General features: G+C 48.5%; 1 protein-coding gene across 1 annotated transcript in view; it reads left to right on the top strand.

Moving 5' to 3' along the window:
* Nucleotides 1–450: 450 nt before the first annotated feature.
* The window catches only part of LOC135829753 (hemicentin-1-like), a gene marked incomplete at its 3' end in the record, with an annotated part of 33,049 nt that continues 14,612 nt past the window's right edge, over nt 451–18,887 (top strand). The window contains 11 exon segments of the mRNA XM_065342139.1: nt 451–1,550; nt 4,463–4,753; nt 5,109–5,399; nt 6,747–7,052; nt 8,997–9,293; nt 10,764–11,060; nt 14,881–15,171; nt 15,555–15,848; nt 16,573–16,869; nt 17,702–17,992; nt 18,804–18,887. The exon segment at nt 18,804–18,887 is cut by the window's right edge and continues 210 nt beyond it. Coding sequence (XP_065198211.1) covers nt 1,475–1,550; nt 4,463–4,753; nt 5,109–5,399; nt 6,747–7,052; nt 8,997–9,293; nt 10,764–11,060; nt 14,881–15,171; nt 15,555–15,848; nt 16,573–16,869; nt 17,702–17,992; nt 18,804–18,887 — 2,815 coding nt within the window.

Genomic DNA, 18,887 nt, shown 5'->3' with positions numbered 1-18,887 from the left:
CTAACAGCTGCGGCGGCGATGCATGACTGAGCCATTAATTTTTATGTGCATGCCTCGCTCGGCGACACCCGCGTACATTCGTTCAACTGGGTACTCAGTACTCGGCGAGAAGGCAAGAGCGGATGAAGCTTTTTTAAGTTCAAGTCAAGACCAGGTTCGCGACCAGCAGTCTTTAGTCCTTGTCGGAAGCCTTCTATGTACCACGTTACCCTCGCCGTTACGTCGCTGGGCCATCGGGCATAGTTGTGGCCTGGCAGGATCGAAACTTCCCATTCGCTGGTTGCGTTCAACCGGTGGTAACGCGGATGCGCCAATTAATTACTTCACTAATACTTTTTACTGACAGGCTGCCTCGATCGATCAGTCACCGAATGACCGTCTCCATAGGGTCAATGATCACTAGTGTCAGTAGTGATCGTGCACTGTGTAGACTACGGCCAGGGTTCTGGGAGAGCATGACTGTCACGGCGCTGGCCCCGTAAGTCTTTGCACTTTCCAAGATGAAATATCTCCAGAGCGCTTTGTAGCAGAGCCTTCGCACACCATACCAGGAGTCAGACCATTCGACTCAACCCCCGAAACTCAACGGGGTAGGACATTTTCTAGTGCCTGGTGGAGCTCCCCTTTTTTCAAACAATGGTGCGGTAAATAAAGCATGTAAATTGTTTGATGATAATCATGCTGAGCTCAGGCTAGTAGATCTACTCTGTGTAGCTAGTTGTAGCTAGCTAGGCCCTGAACGGTGAACCAGCGTTGGGTCGCGTGCGGAAGTGAAACTGTTCAAGGATAGAGCTAGCTAGCACTCAACATTCATTCGAATGTTCATTGACCATGTGTTATCGCTGTAGTGTAGACCAGGTAGACGCTGTAGATTCTTGGACCCAGCTACCTGCACTGGATCTAGGACGCCACATGCACAGCTTCACAGTCGGTCACCTGGTCACAGGTTCACACGACTTTCCATGGTGTGACCTTATCTTGTAAAATAAGCTGTGGCGAGGAACCAACCACCTGTCGACTGCCTCCTGAGTCCTGCGTACAGTAGCTAGATCCACCGCACGCCGTTCGAGCACCAAACTGACGGACCAGTCCTGTCTCCTGCCGTCCTGGATGTCCTGCCGGAAAACGCAAAAGTCGATCACAGCTGCACCAGCTCTGCATGGGGAGCCGTGTGACTCTCGTTAGTTCTGGCTTGCCGTTTTGCCAGCGGGACCCTACGGACGCTAGCAAGGGTCGCTTCTTCTTCTAGCTGGTGCACTGGCTAGAAAGTGCTGAGTGCGGAAGAAAGACTTGCGCAGAGAAAACTCATCTGAATGTTTCCGGAATAGCCCTGTGTGCTGAGCACAACCATTGGTTTCAAAGTGTTCCGGCAAGACGCACTCCGAAGGACCGGTGCGAGCCGTGCGCCGAGTCCGCAAGCGGAGTGGATCGCTGGCGCTTGTGCAGCAGAAGCGGGAACGAACGATTGGCGACCATGGCTGCTCCTGTCACTACTGTTCTGTTGGCTGTAGTCACTCTGCTGGTCTTCCTTCCGCGCAGTAGCGGACAGTGTAAGTGATCAGTTGAGTCTTGCATTCGTTCAGTGTACTAAGCGTTGGAATAACTGTTACTTCGCCACAGTTGTAATTTCGGATCATTCCGTGCATGGAATGTGTAGGGGCTAGGCGGAAGAGGCTTGTGTTATAATGTGTCGCAATTGTGCAGTTTCCAGCCCTGAGAAAGTCGAACGTGACGGTTTGATTGCGATTTACCATCTCTAGTCCCTCCTCAGGTGTCCGTTCGCAGGCAGGATATCGTGTTTTGTGTCCGCTTCCTGCCTCGACCTCAGTTGTGGTGAAGCTCAGGGTTTTTAAGGCTAGTTCGTACCACACACGCACACACACACACACACACACACACACACACACACACACACACACACACACACACACACACACACACACACACACACGCACACACACACATATACGCGCACACACACCCACACACATACACACACACCACGGAGACTCCCTCGATTTAGGTGAAGGCCTATGGAGAATCCATAAAATTAATACATAATACAAATACAAATCCCCCCCCCCCACACACACATACACACATACACGCAATGCTGTTCATTTTCGGACCAAACTCTCCCTTAGCGCTTGGTTCTGTTTTAGACCTTTGATTTGGAACTGGCGGGACCAGAATAATTAATTTCGAGAGCCCAAGATCATGGAGATAAGAGTGACATGATCTCATGTCATGATTGGCAAATTCCGAACTAAACACTTCATCTGCTAGTCGCTCCCTAGCCCTGCCAGCAGCGTTGCGTTCCTTTGGTCCAAGTGCAGTCATGTGCCACACAGGTACATGTCCAGGGGGGGGGGGGGGGGGGGGGGGGAGGGGCAGCTACTAGCACTAGTACTACAAGTATGCATTCATGCTAGAGGATGCCCCATATCAATACAATGATGATTTTCCGCATCAGGTACATGTACATGATTCTACAAGTCATGTACACCAGGAGGGGGGGGGGGGGGGGGGGTGGGTGCAGCTATGCATTCATGCCAGAGGATGCCCCCATATCAATGCAATGACGATTTGCAGCATCAGCACTAGTGATCTGGCGCAAAAGCCGTCCAGAGGCAGAGGCAGAGGCAGAGGCAGAGGCAGAGACAGAGGCAGAGACAGAGGCAGAGGCAGAGGCAGAGTTGAGTGTTTCACGGGTACTGTAAGACATGTTATTATAACGAGTCGCAAATTTAACGATTCTCCAAAATTCATAGGTTAACGAGAAGATATGTTAACGATCTTGCAGTATTCTGCCATATCCACACACAGCATATATGAAGCAGTACGGCCTCAACGGATCTTATTATAACGAAGAAATGTCATCCATTAAAACGTTAGATTTGCTTCCTCGTTATATATACATGTCTTACAGTATAGAGGTATAGTAATACCTCGTTTATCCGAATCCCTCGCCATCCGCAAGAAAATCGCTGGTTACCGATGTGCAGCATATGTTATGCATACAACATAACCGGACCTCACGATCCGCATACCGGTGCATGATTTTGCGTACAAACTGGTTAAAATGTGTAGAAAAAGCTTCGTCGTATCCGGTTGCCTGTGGCTTGCAGAAGCTAGAATCAGGGAGTTGTACAAGCAAACGAGGTCCTTGATCTTGACTTGCATGCTGGGTACATGCAGACAGCACTCAGCTGCATGCACTTGTCATTTTTCTCGCTTGTTTTACATACTGTACACGCTAGTTGTACTGCATAGGACCCGTCTACATGTACATGTATGTATGATGCCACTGCTTTTGACATGCCACATGCATATCCAGTAGGTGTGTTCAGTTATCCGGTTCCCTCGCCTATCCAGATATTTTTGTGGAAAACAGATGTGTGCGGTTAAGCGACGTCTGACTGTACTGGATTTCCCACCCATTCCTCTATCTTGCCCCATCACTGAAACCTGTACACGTGTGCATCAATCACTCAAAACGTCCATGCCTGTGCAGTCGGACCTCGCTCCACCGCACACATCAGTTTTCCACAAAAATATCCGGATAGGCGAGGGAACCGGATAACTGAACACACATACTGTATATGCATGTGGCACATCAAAATGGTGACATCGTACTTTTGAAGTTCATACACGTATACGGGTCCTATGCAGTACAACTAACGTGCACAATATGTAAAAACAAGCGAGAAATGCAGCCAGCCGGTCAAGGACCTCATTTGTTTGTACAACTCCCTGATTCTAGCTTCTGTAAGCCGCCACTATTTACCATTAGCCATGTCTCTCTCCCCCCCCCCCCCCCTCCCCCCTCCTCCACCACCCTACACAGTGGGTCCATTGTTATTAGGCATCTGCCTGTTTTGGTTTCTCCACTATAAATAGAAGAATACTACTTACAACCGGATGCGACGAAGCTTTGTGTACACGAAATCATGCGCCAGTATGTGTATGGCGAGGTCCTGTTATGTTGTATGCGTAACGTATGCTGCACATCGCTAACCAGCGATTTTCTTCCCGATGGCGAGGGATCCGGATAAAAGAGGACCAGATAAGCGAGATCTGACTGTATGTCTGTATGTGTGGCCAAATAAGTGTAACAACTTGAGAGCGGGTGTATTCACAAATCCAATTGCTTAAAACCATGAAGTAAGAACAAACGCGAAAAGACAATCCAAAATTTGGCAATAAATAGGACACCCAATTGAAGTGTAAGATTGAGCACAAAACCTTGACAAGAAACCGTTACCCGCATGGCCTACGGAACCTTAAAAAGGCGAAGGCACCGCAGGAATATCTCTCACAGTTGCTGTCTGCTAGTTGCTTTTCTGAGCTCTTTGTTTCTCGATGTGCGTATGTGCGTGTGTGTATGCGTGTGCTTGCGCGTGTGTTTTTTTCCCGCTGTGGACACACAATCATGTCATTGTGTGTATACTGCTGTACACAGTTATGGAAAGCCAGACACCGCAGAACCTGACAATATTCCTTCGCGACACGGCCGTGTTCACGTGCGCTGCTCAGCACCCCAGTGCCGCTAGCGTGTCGGTGCAGTGGTTCTTCAACGAGGCGGCGGTGGGCATGGACGCCACCATCATGACAAACATTGGTGTTACGAACACGACCACCACGCTCACTATTGGCAACGTGACCATGATGGACGTGGGCACGTATCGCTGTCAGTTCGACGATAGCAACGCAAACATGCAGCTGTCATTGTCGGCAAATCTCGTCATTATCTGTAAGTAAGAAAAAAGGCCAAGTAAAAAAAAGACTGTTTATCGTCAGCGCCCCCCCCCCCCCCTCCCCCTCCCCACACACACGCACTACTGTGAATGTCACTGTTTCATGTACTGTAAGTCAACAAATCTTTATTTTCGGCTTTTTTCACCCAGGTCATGTTTGGCCGAAAATATGTTGCGCCTGAAATGTTGTTTTGCAAGGTTCAGTGTGACAGTGTATACAGGCGGCAGCAGTACAGGCCGGAAATTTGATGCGGCCGGAATGGGTTTTAGCCCTGGGAAGCCGAAATTTGAATGGAGTAAAAATTTGTAGACTTACAGTAAGTCATTGTGTGTGTTGTTCGTCGTCTGCAGTTATGCCCGTGGTTCAAATAACGCCAGCCACCCAGACCGTTCTGAATGGAAGTATTGCGGAACTAGTGTGCAACACCACAGCTGGCACACCACCTTTCCTCTTCACATGGCTCTTGTCCTCAACTGAGGTCACGGTGGGCGTCACGAGCAACGCTACGGCGTCCACACTGCTGGTCGATACGGCCATGATGCAGAGCAGGTCCCGTACGTACACGTGCAGGGTGACGCTGGATCAACCGCTCCTGGCCAATCGACTGTCGGAAACCGGCGTGGGCACTCTGCTGACAGACTGTGAGTTGTAAGACTGGGATCACTCGCATAGTTGTGTGGACCGTATTTCTCTGATAATAAGTCGCACTTGATAATAAGTCGCACTAGACCAGGGTTCTAGCCAAAGGGGGGGGGGAGGGGGCAAGCCCCCCTTCTCAGTTTGCGCGCCCCCCTTCTCAGTTTGCGCGCCCCCCTTCTCAGTTTGCGCGCCCCCCTGTGAAATAGTGTCGCCCCCTACTCATTTTCCGGATTTTGTATTTTTTCACGCCATTCAACGAAAATACAGTCGATAGTCACTACTAGAGGGTTCATAAAGGCACATTTGTGAAGGGTGAAGTCGGGGGTTCACCCTGTATGTTACATTTTGCATGGCAAGACAATTTTGGACAATGGAAAAAATGAGTCATGGGGTAACTTTTTCCCATGCCCGCCTCCCTACTATTTTGACCTGGCTAGAACACTGCTAGACTATAAGTCGCACCCCCATTTTCAGGTTTGAGCCATATTGTTTTGACTTATTGACTTCAGTAGTAAGTCATGCTCGATTGTATGTCTCTTTCTTACCCTTGATTGTTCTTGGTGTAAAAAGGTGCAACTTACATTCGGGGAGATACGGTAACTTTAGCAACTGTAATGTGGGTATCTGGACAGTATTTGTCAGTCGCCGGTGAACTGGGAGGGGATCAGCCTCCTAGCCTAGACCGTTCCTATTTTCATGTAAATTACAGTCTATGCACAGTTGAGTCACCATGTATACATTGGTATGCTGTGCTTGGTGAAATCCTAGCCTGGTCGTTTTTCGGCGCTCCGTTCTCTTTGGCGCCCGATAGTACTATAGTTTTACAGAGAGGTTATGCCAATAATGCATACAACTGCAGCAATAGTACCACGTTGCCCTAAGCGTTCCTAGGACTAACCTTTTCGCCGAGTTTTTACACTGGCTCCTTGATCCTTGAGCCGCAGTGATGTTCCGATGGATGCAGAAAAATCAGTCAGATTCTAGGACTTGACTTTAAATTTTGTTGGATGTGAAGGTCTGCCTGCAAAGCTGATGATTACTAGTTATTCTGTTTGTGAATGTGTTTGTGCATGTGTGTTTGTGTGCGTGTCCTTCTTGTTCTGCGTGTATGTCTGTGTGTGAGTGTGTATATGTGTGCATGTGTGTATATATGTGTATATGTGTGTGTGTATGTGTGCATGTGTGTGTATATGTGCGCAAGTGCATGTGCATGTGTGTGTGTGCGCGTGTGTGTGTGTGTGTGTGTATGCGCATGTGTGTGTGTGTGTATGTGTACATGTGTGTGTGTGTCCATGTGTGTGTGTGTGTGTGTCCATGCGTATGTGTGTGTGTTTCTGCCTCATGTCCAGTCCCACCCGTGGTGTCAGTCAATGACGTCACCCGGGTCGCCGGTGAACGGATTGACATCCTGTGTCGAGTACGTGGCGATCCGCCACCCGCCTCGGTCGATGTCGCTGTGGTGTTGAGGAGCGGCATGGTGGTGGAAAGTTTTTTGTTTTCCCTTGAGGCTGGGTCGCCACGCACTGCGGTCATTAATTTCGAGATCCCGATGGCCGATCCAGCCGTTCACGCCGGCCCGGCTGTCTGCCGCACGAGAGTAGCTCTTAGTAGCGGGCTAGAAGAAGTTAACGGTTCCTTCAACATCGCTGTTCTCGGTGAGCCTCTCGTAAAGCTGTTTTTTTTTGTCGGGTACGGCTAAAGGGTCTTACTCCCCAGACACAACGGACACCGGGAACGGGTAGCTGGGAAGACATTTATTATAGACGAGAGACGGAGACAAAGACGAATGAAACGACTACATTATGGAAGAGCGTGACGGAGCGGAGCGTGACGTCTCGTCGCGTGACATTTCGAAGCGGTCATTTTGAAGACAGTCAGTTAGGAACGGGGACACTTCGGAGTGTGTCAAATTCGGCGCCAGACGATTCGACGAGAACCAGTTCGGAGAATGGCCACGACATCGCCGTCACACCCGCTTTTGCTGGGAGAAAAATCGCACTTCTTTTCGCCTGTTCATTTCACGATTCCCTGGTTTGAACTTTTCGCCTGTTCATTTCACGACTCCCTGGTTTGAACTTTTCGCCTGTTCATTTCACGACTCCCTGGTTATAACTCTACACCTCCGTCCTTCAAAAGCAATGGCTTTTGCTAGGAGAAGAATCGCACCTCTTTTCGCCTGTTCATTTCACGACTCGCTGGTTTTAACTTTTCGCCTTCGTCCTTCAAAAGCAATGGCACCAGACTAATTACCACAAATTCTTGTCGAGGTCGACGATGGCTGAGGAACAACCCGACTATGTTGGCATCACAAGCCGAGGAAGACCGAAGCTGGTTAAATCCGGCTATGAATACGTGCAGGACAAGCGAGGTCGAGACGAGATTGTCTACTGGAAATGCGAGAGCCGCGACGAGTTTGCATGTAACGGACGATTGAGGGCAGACGCCGGATTGATAGTAGCTTATGTTGGGAGCCACAATCACGCTCCAGATGCAACCAGAGCTGAGGTTGTGAAGGCGCTCACGGACGTGAAGGAGAAAGCCAAATCCTCCCAAGACTGCAGTCTTGGATACTTAGTCTCCCTCTCTCTCTCTCTCTCTCACACTGGTGTTTGGTTTGTGATTATGTTGCTGATGGCTTACATGCCTTCTTACTTAAAAGCTTCTTCTAGATACTGACACTGAGACTAGCACTCTCTCTCTCTCTCACACTGGTGTTTGGTTTGTGATTATGTTGCTGATGGCGTACATGCCTTCTTACTTAAAAGCTTCTTCTAGATACTGACACTGAGACTAGCACTCTCTCTCTCTCTCACACTGATGTTTGGTTTGTGATTATGTTGCTGATGGCTTACATGCCTTCTTACTTAAAAGCTTCTTCTAGATACTGACACTGAGATCAATCGAGGGAGAATGCAAGATAAAGGGCCTGGGTAGCTATGGCAAATATGGGCGCGCAAGTAGCTGTGCACCCCCCCCCCCCCTCCCCCCTCCCTAGTAATTTCGACCCAGGTTCAGCATGCACGTAACTGTTAATCACCATGGCCGTGCACAACCCCTAAAAGAGGGACCAGCTACGCCATTGGAGGTTATAATGGTACTCTTGGTGTTAAGCACCACTGTGTGTAAGTAGAGTAAACCTGTCAAGGCGATCACTCGGGTACAGTGACCACCTGTCCTAAAGGACCACTGACATCAGGACCAAGGGATGCTATTCCCCGTCAAATTACCCTGGATAAGGAGACCACCTGGTAACGGAGACCACATTTTGAAAGGTCCCTTGAGCGGTCGTCTTAGACAAGTTTCACTGTATGGTGATTGCATGGAGAATAGTTTTCGTCGCTGTGTGCGCCTTCCAAACATGGAAAGCGTACTCCTGGAATGCACGATGTGCTAAAGCAAAGTGTGGGATAGAATAGTGTGAGCTGTGTCAAGAATACTGTTGCTCTACTTGTCCCGTTCGCACCTGCCCCTCAAACTGAGGAATGATTTTATCTACAGAGACCCATGAAACTTCAAGAAGCCCCATGACTTCTTTGTTCTGCATCTCCTGCCGACGTTGCAAGCATCTGTATTGCTGTGGCTTGTATTCACGTCTACAGTTCCACCTGTTGCTGCGGTAACGCCGCTGACTCAGACGGTGAACGAGACACAACAGGCGGTGTTCACCTGCGAAGCAACAGCCGGCACTCCACCGTTCACGTTTGCCTGGGACAGTGGAAGTATCCCAGCTACAGAGTACGCTATCGCTCAGCTCTCACCGACGATGTCAACGTTGACAATTGCGGCAGCCTTTGTCACCGCACACGCAGGATCATACATGTGTACAGTAGCACTGAACCAAACAGCAGCCAATCTGCAACGGTCATCCTCGGCTGCCGGGTCTCTGGTCGTACAAGGTAAGTGTTGTCATGGTACCACATAACTGAATGTGGAGGGGGGGGGGGGGGGGAGAAGGGAGGTGCTTGTGTGCATATGTGTGGTGTGTTTTATTTTTGGAAAAACGTATAAGGACAAAAATGTTACCAGGTATGACTAACTGTCCACTCGCAACCCAGATCTCGTAAAATCTGGGTTTTGTGTGTGTGTGTGTGTGTGTGTGTGTGTGTGTGTGTGTGTGTGTGCGTGCGTGCGTTATGTTCGTTGTGCCTTCTGACAACATGAATTGCGAGATATTCAATGCTTGTGGGACCAAGATTCGCGCCCACCCATCCCCCCTCGCACTCCGCCCTTTGGAAAAAATTGTCTGATTGTTCCGAGTTGTTACCTCTATGCCGGCTAGCATTCAGAACTTACTGTAAAATGAGAAACTTTCGCTAGAGATTAAGTTTCGCTATTTTCGCGACCATCACACATTCGCTATTACAAATCGCCACAACGTGCTCTGTACACTGATTGCAGACAGTAACAGATCCAACTGAAGTGATAAAATTGCCAAAGTTTCTCATCGTGAACCAGCCCAATTCCTGAAAACGCAAACTTTGCGCGCCGCAACAGTTTATCGCTGTACAGTAGCTTATCTAGTAGATGTAATATAATAGTGAAGTATTGCTGCTTACGGTTGTGGCCAAAGAAATCCGACCTACAATAAAACCTGTTAAGGCGACCACTCGGATAAGGTGACCACCTGTCCAAGAAGACCATTACAACCAGGACCAAGGGATGTTATTCCCAATCAAATGACCCTGGCCTGGATAAGGGGACCACCTGGCTACAGAGACCACGTTTTCAAGGTCCCTTGAGGGGTCGTCTTAGACAGGTTTCACTGTTCGTGTCGAAAGCAGCGCGAAGGCTCCTGCGGCCCTTGAATGGGTGTTTGGACCGTGGATGCCGTAATCAAATTTGAAACGCCCCGTTGCTTTTGACTCTCGGGTTGCTTTCCTTTGGCCACAGCTATAGTTCATTTTGTAAAAAAAAATTTTTTTAGATCATTTTTGGAGCGTGCATGATGAAACTGAAAAGGAAACGCCACGCTACCTGTGACCTGCGGGTTGTATTTCTTTGGCCATCGCTGTATGTTGTGTGTACACTCTCAGATACATGTACTTCCTCCGGAAACAAAACAAACATTTCGTTAACAGTAATTCATGGCATGTCGCGTACACGGATACATACACATTGGTGTAGAGTCAGACCTCGTTTATCTGGTCCTCTTTTATCCGGATCCCCCGCCATCCGGAAGAAAATCGTTGGTTACCGATTTTCAGCATAATGTCATACATACATACCAGTATAGCATGTGTTTCCGATTATCCGGTTCCCTCACCTATCCGGATTTTGTTGTTGTGGAAAACGAATGTTTGCGGTTAAGCGAGGTCTGGCTGTATTGTCCTACTGGTTGTTCTCCGGATTTTCTCTCCGTGATGCAGTTCCACCGGTAATAGCAGAGTTCAATGCCGTCACGACCGACATCACGCTTATGCCGACATTGATGTGTGTCATTCGTGCTGAACCTCAACCGACTGTGATGTGGCTGGATGCGAACGGTGATGAAATTACGTCATCTGACTTCACAGTGGTTGCCCTAGCACCCATGGCTAACTTTACATACACCAGTCAGCTGCAGTTCAATCGTCTTGCTGTTCTATCCGATGAAATGATGTACACATGTGTTGCTAGTAATGCAGCTGGAAGAGCAGAACAGTCCGCTATGCTGACAGTGAACGGTGAGTTTGGTGGCAGCTCGTTTCCCTGGTGAATGCAAGAGGGAAACTCATTTCAGGATGTGTCACCCTCATGGGACGTTTCCCATGACTAAGTGTATCTGGATTGGATTTGGATTTTATTTATTTAGGTCACATGATTTGGTCACATGTCTTAGTTCCAGGCCGTTGTCATAATAATTATTATGACTTGGTCACACGACTGGATCTCATGAGTCATGACTCACACGACTGGGTCACATGACTGGCCTGCATGACTGGGTCTCATGAGTCATGACTCACATGACTGGGTCACATGACTGGCCTGCATGACTGGGCCGCATGACTGGCCTGCATGATTAGGCGCCACGCCTTTTTCATATGACTCGGTCGCAATGTTAGGTCACATGACTGAATTGCATGACCGGATCACATGACTGGGTCATGTATGCCAACCGTTCCGGGTTTCCCGGGACCGTCCAGGGAATACGGTTTCTCGCTCCACATATACTGGCACACATAGAGACATAGACAGCAATAGCGACAACACACATAGTGAAGGGTAGTTGGCCGCAGCCTGATGTGAACCGGATAACGAGTGAGTTATGGAAGCGAGGACTGAGAACAGAGTGTCTCAGATAGAATAGGCGTGCCAGTGGATAGCAGAAATAGGCCATGATGCAGAACCACTTGGGACGGTCAGATTAATTTTCCTGGACCGAGCCAGCTGGGAAAAAACCTCGCGCCGACGGACGCAGTTGTGAGGGAAAAAACCGGGTGTATATCCCCAATGGCGATTAGGCATCATGTAGGCATCGCAAGCACATCACGGCAAAAATTGATCAAAAAGCAATGAATATGCACAGAAATGAAGGGTAGGAGGGCAGGGACACTGGTGAGACTGACTGAAGAAGTCAGGAAAAGAAGCGACAATAAAGAACACACCAGATGCCATATTTGCAACTGAAAATATTTCGTGAGAAATACGTTTGTCCCGGGATCCAGGGATGTCCTGCGAAAGTCCCGGGATTAAGATGGAACTTTCGAAATCGATGTTTTTCTCCTTTGCATGACGATTTTCAGTGTTTCCTCGTACTAGGTCCGTTGTAAGTACACACAGCACGTAGTAGACACAGCGCAAGCGCTCGTGTTCACAAGTGCAACTCATTCGAGGATAGAAATCTAAACTACTTGCAGCTAGGAATTGGACTGTAGAGTTCGTCCTCATGTTACTCCTACATGTACATGTACTTGTAGTTGAAAGAGGTAGTCGTCAACTCTGACCCAGACAGTATCCGGTAAAAAAAGAGAAGAGGGATTTTTTCTTTCTTTCAAGGAGGATTGGATTCGCAAATACAGCGTCGCACGGAGTTCTATGGGCAAGACAGGGGCGTCACACACGGTACGACCACTACGACCATGGTCGTACCACTTTTCGTCCAGGCTGGTCCACCCAATTCATCCGCAAAAGCAATAAAAAAATTCAAGGATCTTCGGACTTGTACAAAAGATCGCAACTGTTACTTTCATTGCAAGGAGCATACAGACTTGATGCCTAGCACTAGCAGCTAGCTATTGCCCAAGACTCCAGGCGGCTATCCATTACGATAGGCGGTTGGAGTCACGGTTAGAGACCACCAGACGATGGATTCCTCACGGACGCATTCACTGCAAACTTGACGGAAACAGAGCTGAGCTGGCGGCGATCACTGGGTCCAGAACTAAAATTTTCCAAGATCTACCATGTTACAATGGCGATCAGCACATCAAGAGACACTACATGTATGTCCCTTGTCAGCTACAACATAATAATTATATTCTTTCCACAACGACACCTACCTAGTACCTCTGGCTCCTGACGATCTACTGCAAGCGGATTCGAAAATGCATTACACCCGCGAACGCAGCGCTTGTCAACGGAAAAGGGAAGCGCTTCATTCTCTGAAGCTGAAAAATGTTTGGACTGCTGCTCCACGGCGGCAGAATATTCTGCAGCTGTTCACCGACACGACCCGCTTCACCTATATTTTAACGATTTACGATCGTTTCGTTCCCCGAGAGTTTTCTGGTAGCAGCAACAAGAATTTCTTCCGCGACGACAGGACGAAAGTCTCTCGCAAACTAAAGTCCTGTTGCCACGAAGACAGAGAAGATTCCGCAAGCGCTTTCTTCTGCTTCCATTGTTGTAGCTCTCCGGTCCACTGGCAGATCTTTCAATCCCACCGAACAAAAACAAAGGATCTTCTTCTCTCTCTAAAAACAACTAAAATAATTACTTCGCGACTGTCCAGGCCGGACGTGTACATAGTGTACGGGACGCGGCAGACTTTTGCAGGACACGACATACGTTTTTGCATAGCCGCTGGCGCTAGAACACGCAGCACGCTTGTACTTCGGATTTTGCGATTTTTTCGAGGGCAATGGCCCTGATTCATTGAATGGGTTCCATTTGCCTTGATTTGCTACCTACGATGTACAGAAAATACGAAAAATCCATGAGAAGTATGTTTTTGGAGCTGGAGTGGGGTTGTCTAATAAGTGCTAGGGGAACCCTCCTTTGCGGCTGTAGAGTGCTAAAACGTGGCCTGTTAGCCGAAAAATCCTTATTTTTTTCTCCGGGCGACACCCCCGGACCCCCGGTCGTGCCACTCCCAGCAACACTGTGACGCCCTTGCAAGAGCTACGTGTTTTGCAGGGGGGGGGGGGGGTCGAGTCATGTCTGTCGCGATGTCGGCGGTAAGAATGAGCTGAAGCAACACTGCAAGACGAAAAACCGCATGTGGAACTGCAGCGGATTTCCGGCAGTCAACAGAATTTTTTACTTATGCAGTTACGACTAGGTCAATGCAAAGACATCCTTTTTGGCTTGAGCAACAATCGTGAAAAAAAATACATCTGCTGTTGATGCGTGCGCGAAACAAATTGGTGTCCAGGGAAAACGGTCAAAATCAAGGGAAGTCAGCCCCGTTGTCCAGGGATCTCCAGCCTTCAGGTTTGCATGTACGTTGTGGCAACTTGCTGGATCCAAAGGATCCACTCAATTCATCTGGATCCCGATCCACTCAATCGATCTGGATCCGGATCCAAGCAATCGATCTGGATCCGGATCCAAGCAATCGATTTGGATTGGGATCCAAGCAATCGATCTGGATCCGGATCCAACCAATCGATCTGGATCTGGATCCAACCAATTAATCTGGATTGGGATCCACTCAATTGATCTGGACCCGGATCCAACCAATCGATCTGGATCCAACCAATCGATCTGGATCTGGATCAAACCAATCGATCTGGATCCGGATCCAACCAATCGATCTGGATTGGGACCCAACCAATCGATCTGGATCCGGATCCACTCAATTGATCTGGATCCGGATCCAACCAATCGATCTGGATCCAAAGGATCCACTCAATCGATCTGGATCCGGTTCCAACCAATCGATCTGGATCCAAAGGATCCACTCAATCGATCTGGATCCGGATCCAACCAATCGATCTGGATCCAAAGGATCCACTCAATCGATCTGGATCCGGATCCATTCAATCGATCTGGATCCAGATCCAACCAATCGATCTGGATCCGGATCCACTCAATCGAACATATGCTTAGACTAGCTAGTGTCGTGATTGCTCCCATTACGTATGATGTTCAGATTATAGCAAGTGCAAGAGTTCTAGATACTCACGATGATCAGGAATGCAACAATCTCTCCTCCTCTTCTCCTCCATGCCCTCTCTGCTGACACATTGAACAGTATTCTACCGTTCACAACTCTATTTATGATGACCAATTCTATTTTATAACGCTTCCGATTGCACATTCTTGAACTTCTCCTTCTTGCAGTTGCTCCGGAGTTTTTAGAGCACAACAACGTGACTGTATTTACGGATCAACGAGCAGTCCTGGATTGTCGGGTACGGGGCAAACCCCGACCAGCTGTAACGCAGAGCGCCCCGGCCTCTGTCCCGTCAAGCAGATTTATGACTCTGGAACTGTCGTCTCCCGAACCTTTGGAATCAGTTAGTTCTCTTACGTACAGCGTTAATAATGTACTGGAAGACGCGGGAGCCTACGCTTGCACGGCCATGAACTCTGTTAGCGTTTCCGTGGCCATGGCATACCTCACAGTACTGGGTGAGTTGTTATTTTATTACTCCACATGGTCCTACATGGATGCACTGGTACAGGGGCGGATCCAGGAGGGGAGGGAAACCCCCCGAAGAACACCCTAAATGTCGCAAATGTACTACTGGAAGCCATATGCATGTGCATGCATATGTAAATATATCAGCTATTCAGTTTTGGCTAAACTGGACGCCCCCTGTAGAGATCTTTGGATCCGCTCCTGCGGAATGTACAGTTGTCCTAGTTCACTGGTGTGGCTGTTGACGGCAAGTGTGTATATTGTTGACTGGACTTTAGTTCTAATCGGTACTCTGGCAAGAATTTTCAGAGTGTGTATGATTACAGTGGAATGACTGTGTCTTGTTTCTTTTCTTGTTTTTCTCGGCGTGCAGTTCCACCCATGGTTACCATGACACCACTGACTCAGACGGTGAACGAGACACAACAGGCGGTGTTCACATGTGAACTGACAGCCGGTACTCCACCGTTCACGTTTGCCTGGGACAGTGGTAGTATCCCGTCTACAGAGTACGCTATCGCTCAGCTCTCACCGACGATGTCAACGTTGACAATTGCAGCAGCCTCTGTCAACACACATACTGGATCATACACATGCACTGTTACACTGGACAGAGAAGCCAGTTTGAGACGGTCGGCTGAAGCCACTGGCAGCTTGGTGGTCCAGAGTAAGTTTGAACGCTATAGAGCTGAGATAATTCACACAAGTAGACAACAGGAGAATGAAGTTGAAGACACCACTGCAGCTGTACTTATGGTTGTGTTTACCGCCATATTGCCTGGTGTGTCTATATTATCAACCATAAGTAGACAACACTACAAAAAAAAGGTCTCTCGGCTACAAATTCTTCCAAGTGTAAAATCCAAATGTTCAGGCCAGGCCCATCTTCAGGCGAGAGACCGTTTTTGGGTAGTGGTGGATAACTGTGACAGTGGTGTCTGCACACACAGAGGAAAGAGCTATGATGAATGGTGAATATGGCCAACGAACAATCTTCTCCCACATACTTGCGAGATAGATCAGAATGGAAGCTGATAATGGATTGATGCATCTGTGATCGGTGTGGTGGAATTAGCTTGACACCATGTTTCCATCAAAGAAAGCTGTTCACGAGTGTTCTGTCAATGTTTAAATGACTCATTTCACGTGTGTGAACTCTTACACAACCTTACCTGTTAACTCATAGTTTTGAATCTGAAATGTGTGCGCGTCTTTGTGTGTGAAAAAAAGGACCAACGACCTGATGCTTAGCTGCATCACGTCTAGACTGCACACACCAACAGCCTTCCAACTTAGTTGTAAAAATTTGGTCTTTCTTTTTTCTCTTTAATCCTTGGCTCTCGATCCGAGTCGTGTCTTTGTGCGTGTTTGAATATTCGTCTTTTTTCCAGTTCCGCCCGCTACAGCAGAGTTCAATGCCGTCACGACGGATATCACGCTTATGCCAACATTGACGTGTGTCATCCGTGCTGAACCTCAACCGACTGTGATGTGGCTGGATGCGAGCGGTGCTGAAATTACGTCATCTGACTTTACAGTGGTTGCCCTAGCACCCATGGCTGACTTCACATACACCAGTCAGCTGCGGTTCAATCGTCTGGCTGTTCTATCCGATGAAATGATGTACACATGTGTTGCTAGTAATGCAGCTGGAGGAGCCGAACAGTCTGCTATGCTGACAGTGAACGGTGAGTTTCCATTTTGAAGACATTTCGTATCCAAAAACATGTGGTAATCTGCCATGACATTAGTTGTAACGTGTCATTGTGGCTTGCCTGCGGACGTGTTTGTTTGTGTGTGTGTGTGTGTGTGTGTGTGTGTATGTGCGTGCGCGTGTGTGTGTGTTTCTGTGCGCTCGTGTGTGTGTGTCTCTATCTGACACGCACCCCTCCGCCCCCTCTGCATGACTGACCAGCAAAGGAAGTGTACGCTGACCTGGTTGTATCTTAGCAAATCTACATCGGTAGGCCCGTGACATTCTATTCGTCACCGACTGTTGATCTTTCAACACAATGTCAAATGTACTCATTTGAGTTTCACTGTTCACAGCGCACAATGGCCAAGTGTCCTCGTGAAGGAAGCCGAAAGTGATTGCATACGCATAGGTCGTAAAAGAACCCGGATTACTAGCCAGGTTTGGATATAATGAAGATGTACGTTATCATTGGCTTCTCCAGCGAACACAGGCTTCGCCACGGAACTCTGGTCAACCCAGTGCTATGCTGTTGTAGTAACTTTTTACTGACCCCCCCCCCCCTCTCTCTCTTTCTCTCTCTCTTTTTCCACGTTGCTCTCCTTTTGACTTTCAAGCGGCTCAGCTTGTATGTCGCGTGCGCGCCAAGCCCCCCATTTCTACTTCTTCTGTGAAATGGAAACAGTGTTGGTAGCTGTTGTGACCAATGACCTCCTGTTTCAGTTAGGCTAGTGATGCTGTTATGACTTGTCCTGGACTTAACTCAATCCTGATGTTGCATATAGTGGCTGTATTCTTCACTGTACTTGTCTCCGTCTTGCACACAGAGGCTCCGTCGATTGTCCAGCTGGATGACGTCACCGTTGTTACTGACCAAATGGCTCAGCTTGCATGCCGAGTGCGTGCCAAGCCCCCGGCCATGATCACCTGGACCCCACCGCCAGGAGTTGTCACGGCATTCACACAGGCAACTGTTCCGGACGCCTCGGACAGCCTGTTTCAGGTCGGCACCCTGTCGTTCACGGGCAATAATGTGCCAGCTGATGCTGGCTCGTATACCTGCAATGCCGTGAACTCTGTCAATAGCGTCATGAGTACAGCTTCACTCACTGTCCTAGGTAAGTCATTATATTATAGCTCTATATTAAGGAGCAGTCATTCAAAAATGCGACGGGTCTGGGTGTGAGAGAATATTTTTCAAACAATGTCATTGAAATCAGGGCTCTAGCCAGGTCAAAATAGTACGGGGCGGGGGAGGGGGGAGGGAGCGGGCTGGGGAAGCAGGTACCCCGTAACCCATTTTCCATTTTCAAAAAGTCGTCTTGCCATGCAGAATGTATCGTATGTGGGCACACCCCGACCTCACCCCAGACAAATGTGCCTTTATGAACCCTCTAGGAGGGAAACATGGGTGCAGTTAAGGGATTTCGCTTTGGCCAATATGTGGTGGGTCTAATCAACTCACCTCCCACCGCTTAGGAGCTGCATCTGCGCCTTGATCCTTGAGGGTGGTGGCGTTCCTACGGATGCGGAAAACTCGGCTTCCAGCCGAGTCTCACGCGAACCATGAATTATTTATTGTTAAGTAGTGACCATCGTCTCTACCCACTACATTTTCTACAGTGAAAATAGTCTAGCAACGAATAACCTTCACCTTCATATATGGTAGACATTGCCTTGCAGTTGGTGTTGTCTAGGCAATATGCGGGACATTGTACTCTCATTGTGTGCACGAAAGTCACGAACATGATGTGCTGAGTTGCTAACTGTTTTCAATCAGATTGCAGAGCACCGTAGGGTAACTCCGTACGCAGGATTGATTTGTTTGGATTCTTGCATGTCCGGAATAGTTCAGCAGTACGTAATGTTTGTATGTCTACAGTGGAATGACTGTGTCTTGTTTCTTTTCCTGTTGTTCTCGGCGTGCAGTTCCACCCATGGTTACCGTGACACCGCCGACTCAGACTGTGAACGAGACACAACAGGCGGTGTTCACCTGCGAAGCAACAGCCG

Source organism: Sycon ciliatum, chromosome 13, assembly GCF_964019385.1.
Source record: "Sycon ciliatum chromosome 13, ocSycCili1.1, whole genome shotgun sequence".
Classification (NCBI taxonomy): domain Eukaryota; kingdom Metazoa; phylum Porifera; class Calcarea; order Leucosolenida; family Sycettidae; genus Sycon; species Sycon ciliatum.
The sequence above is the reverse complement of the archived record's forward strand: the minus strand, read 5'-3'. Positions and strand labels throughout refer to the sequence as shown.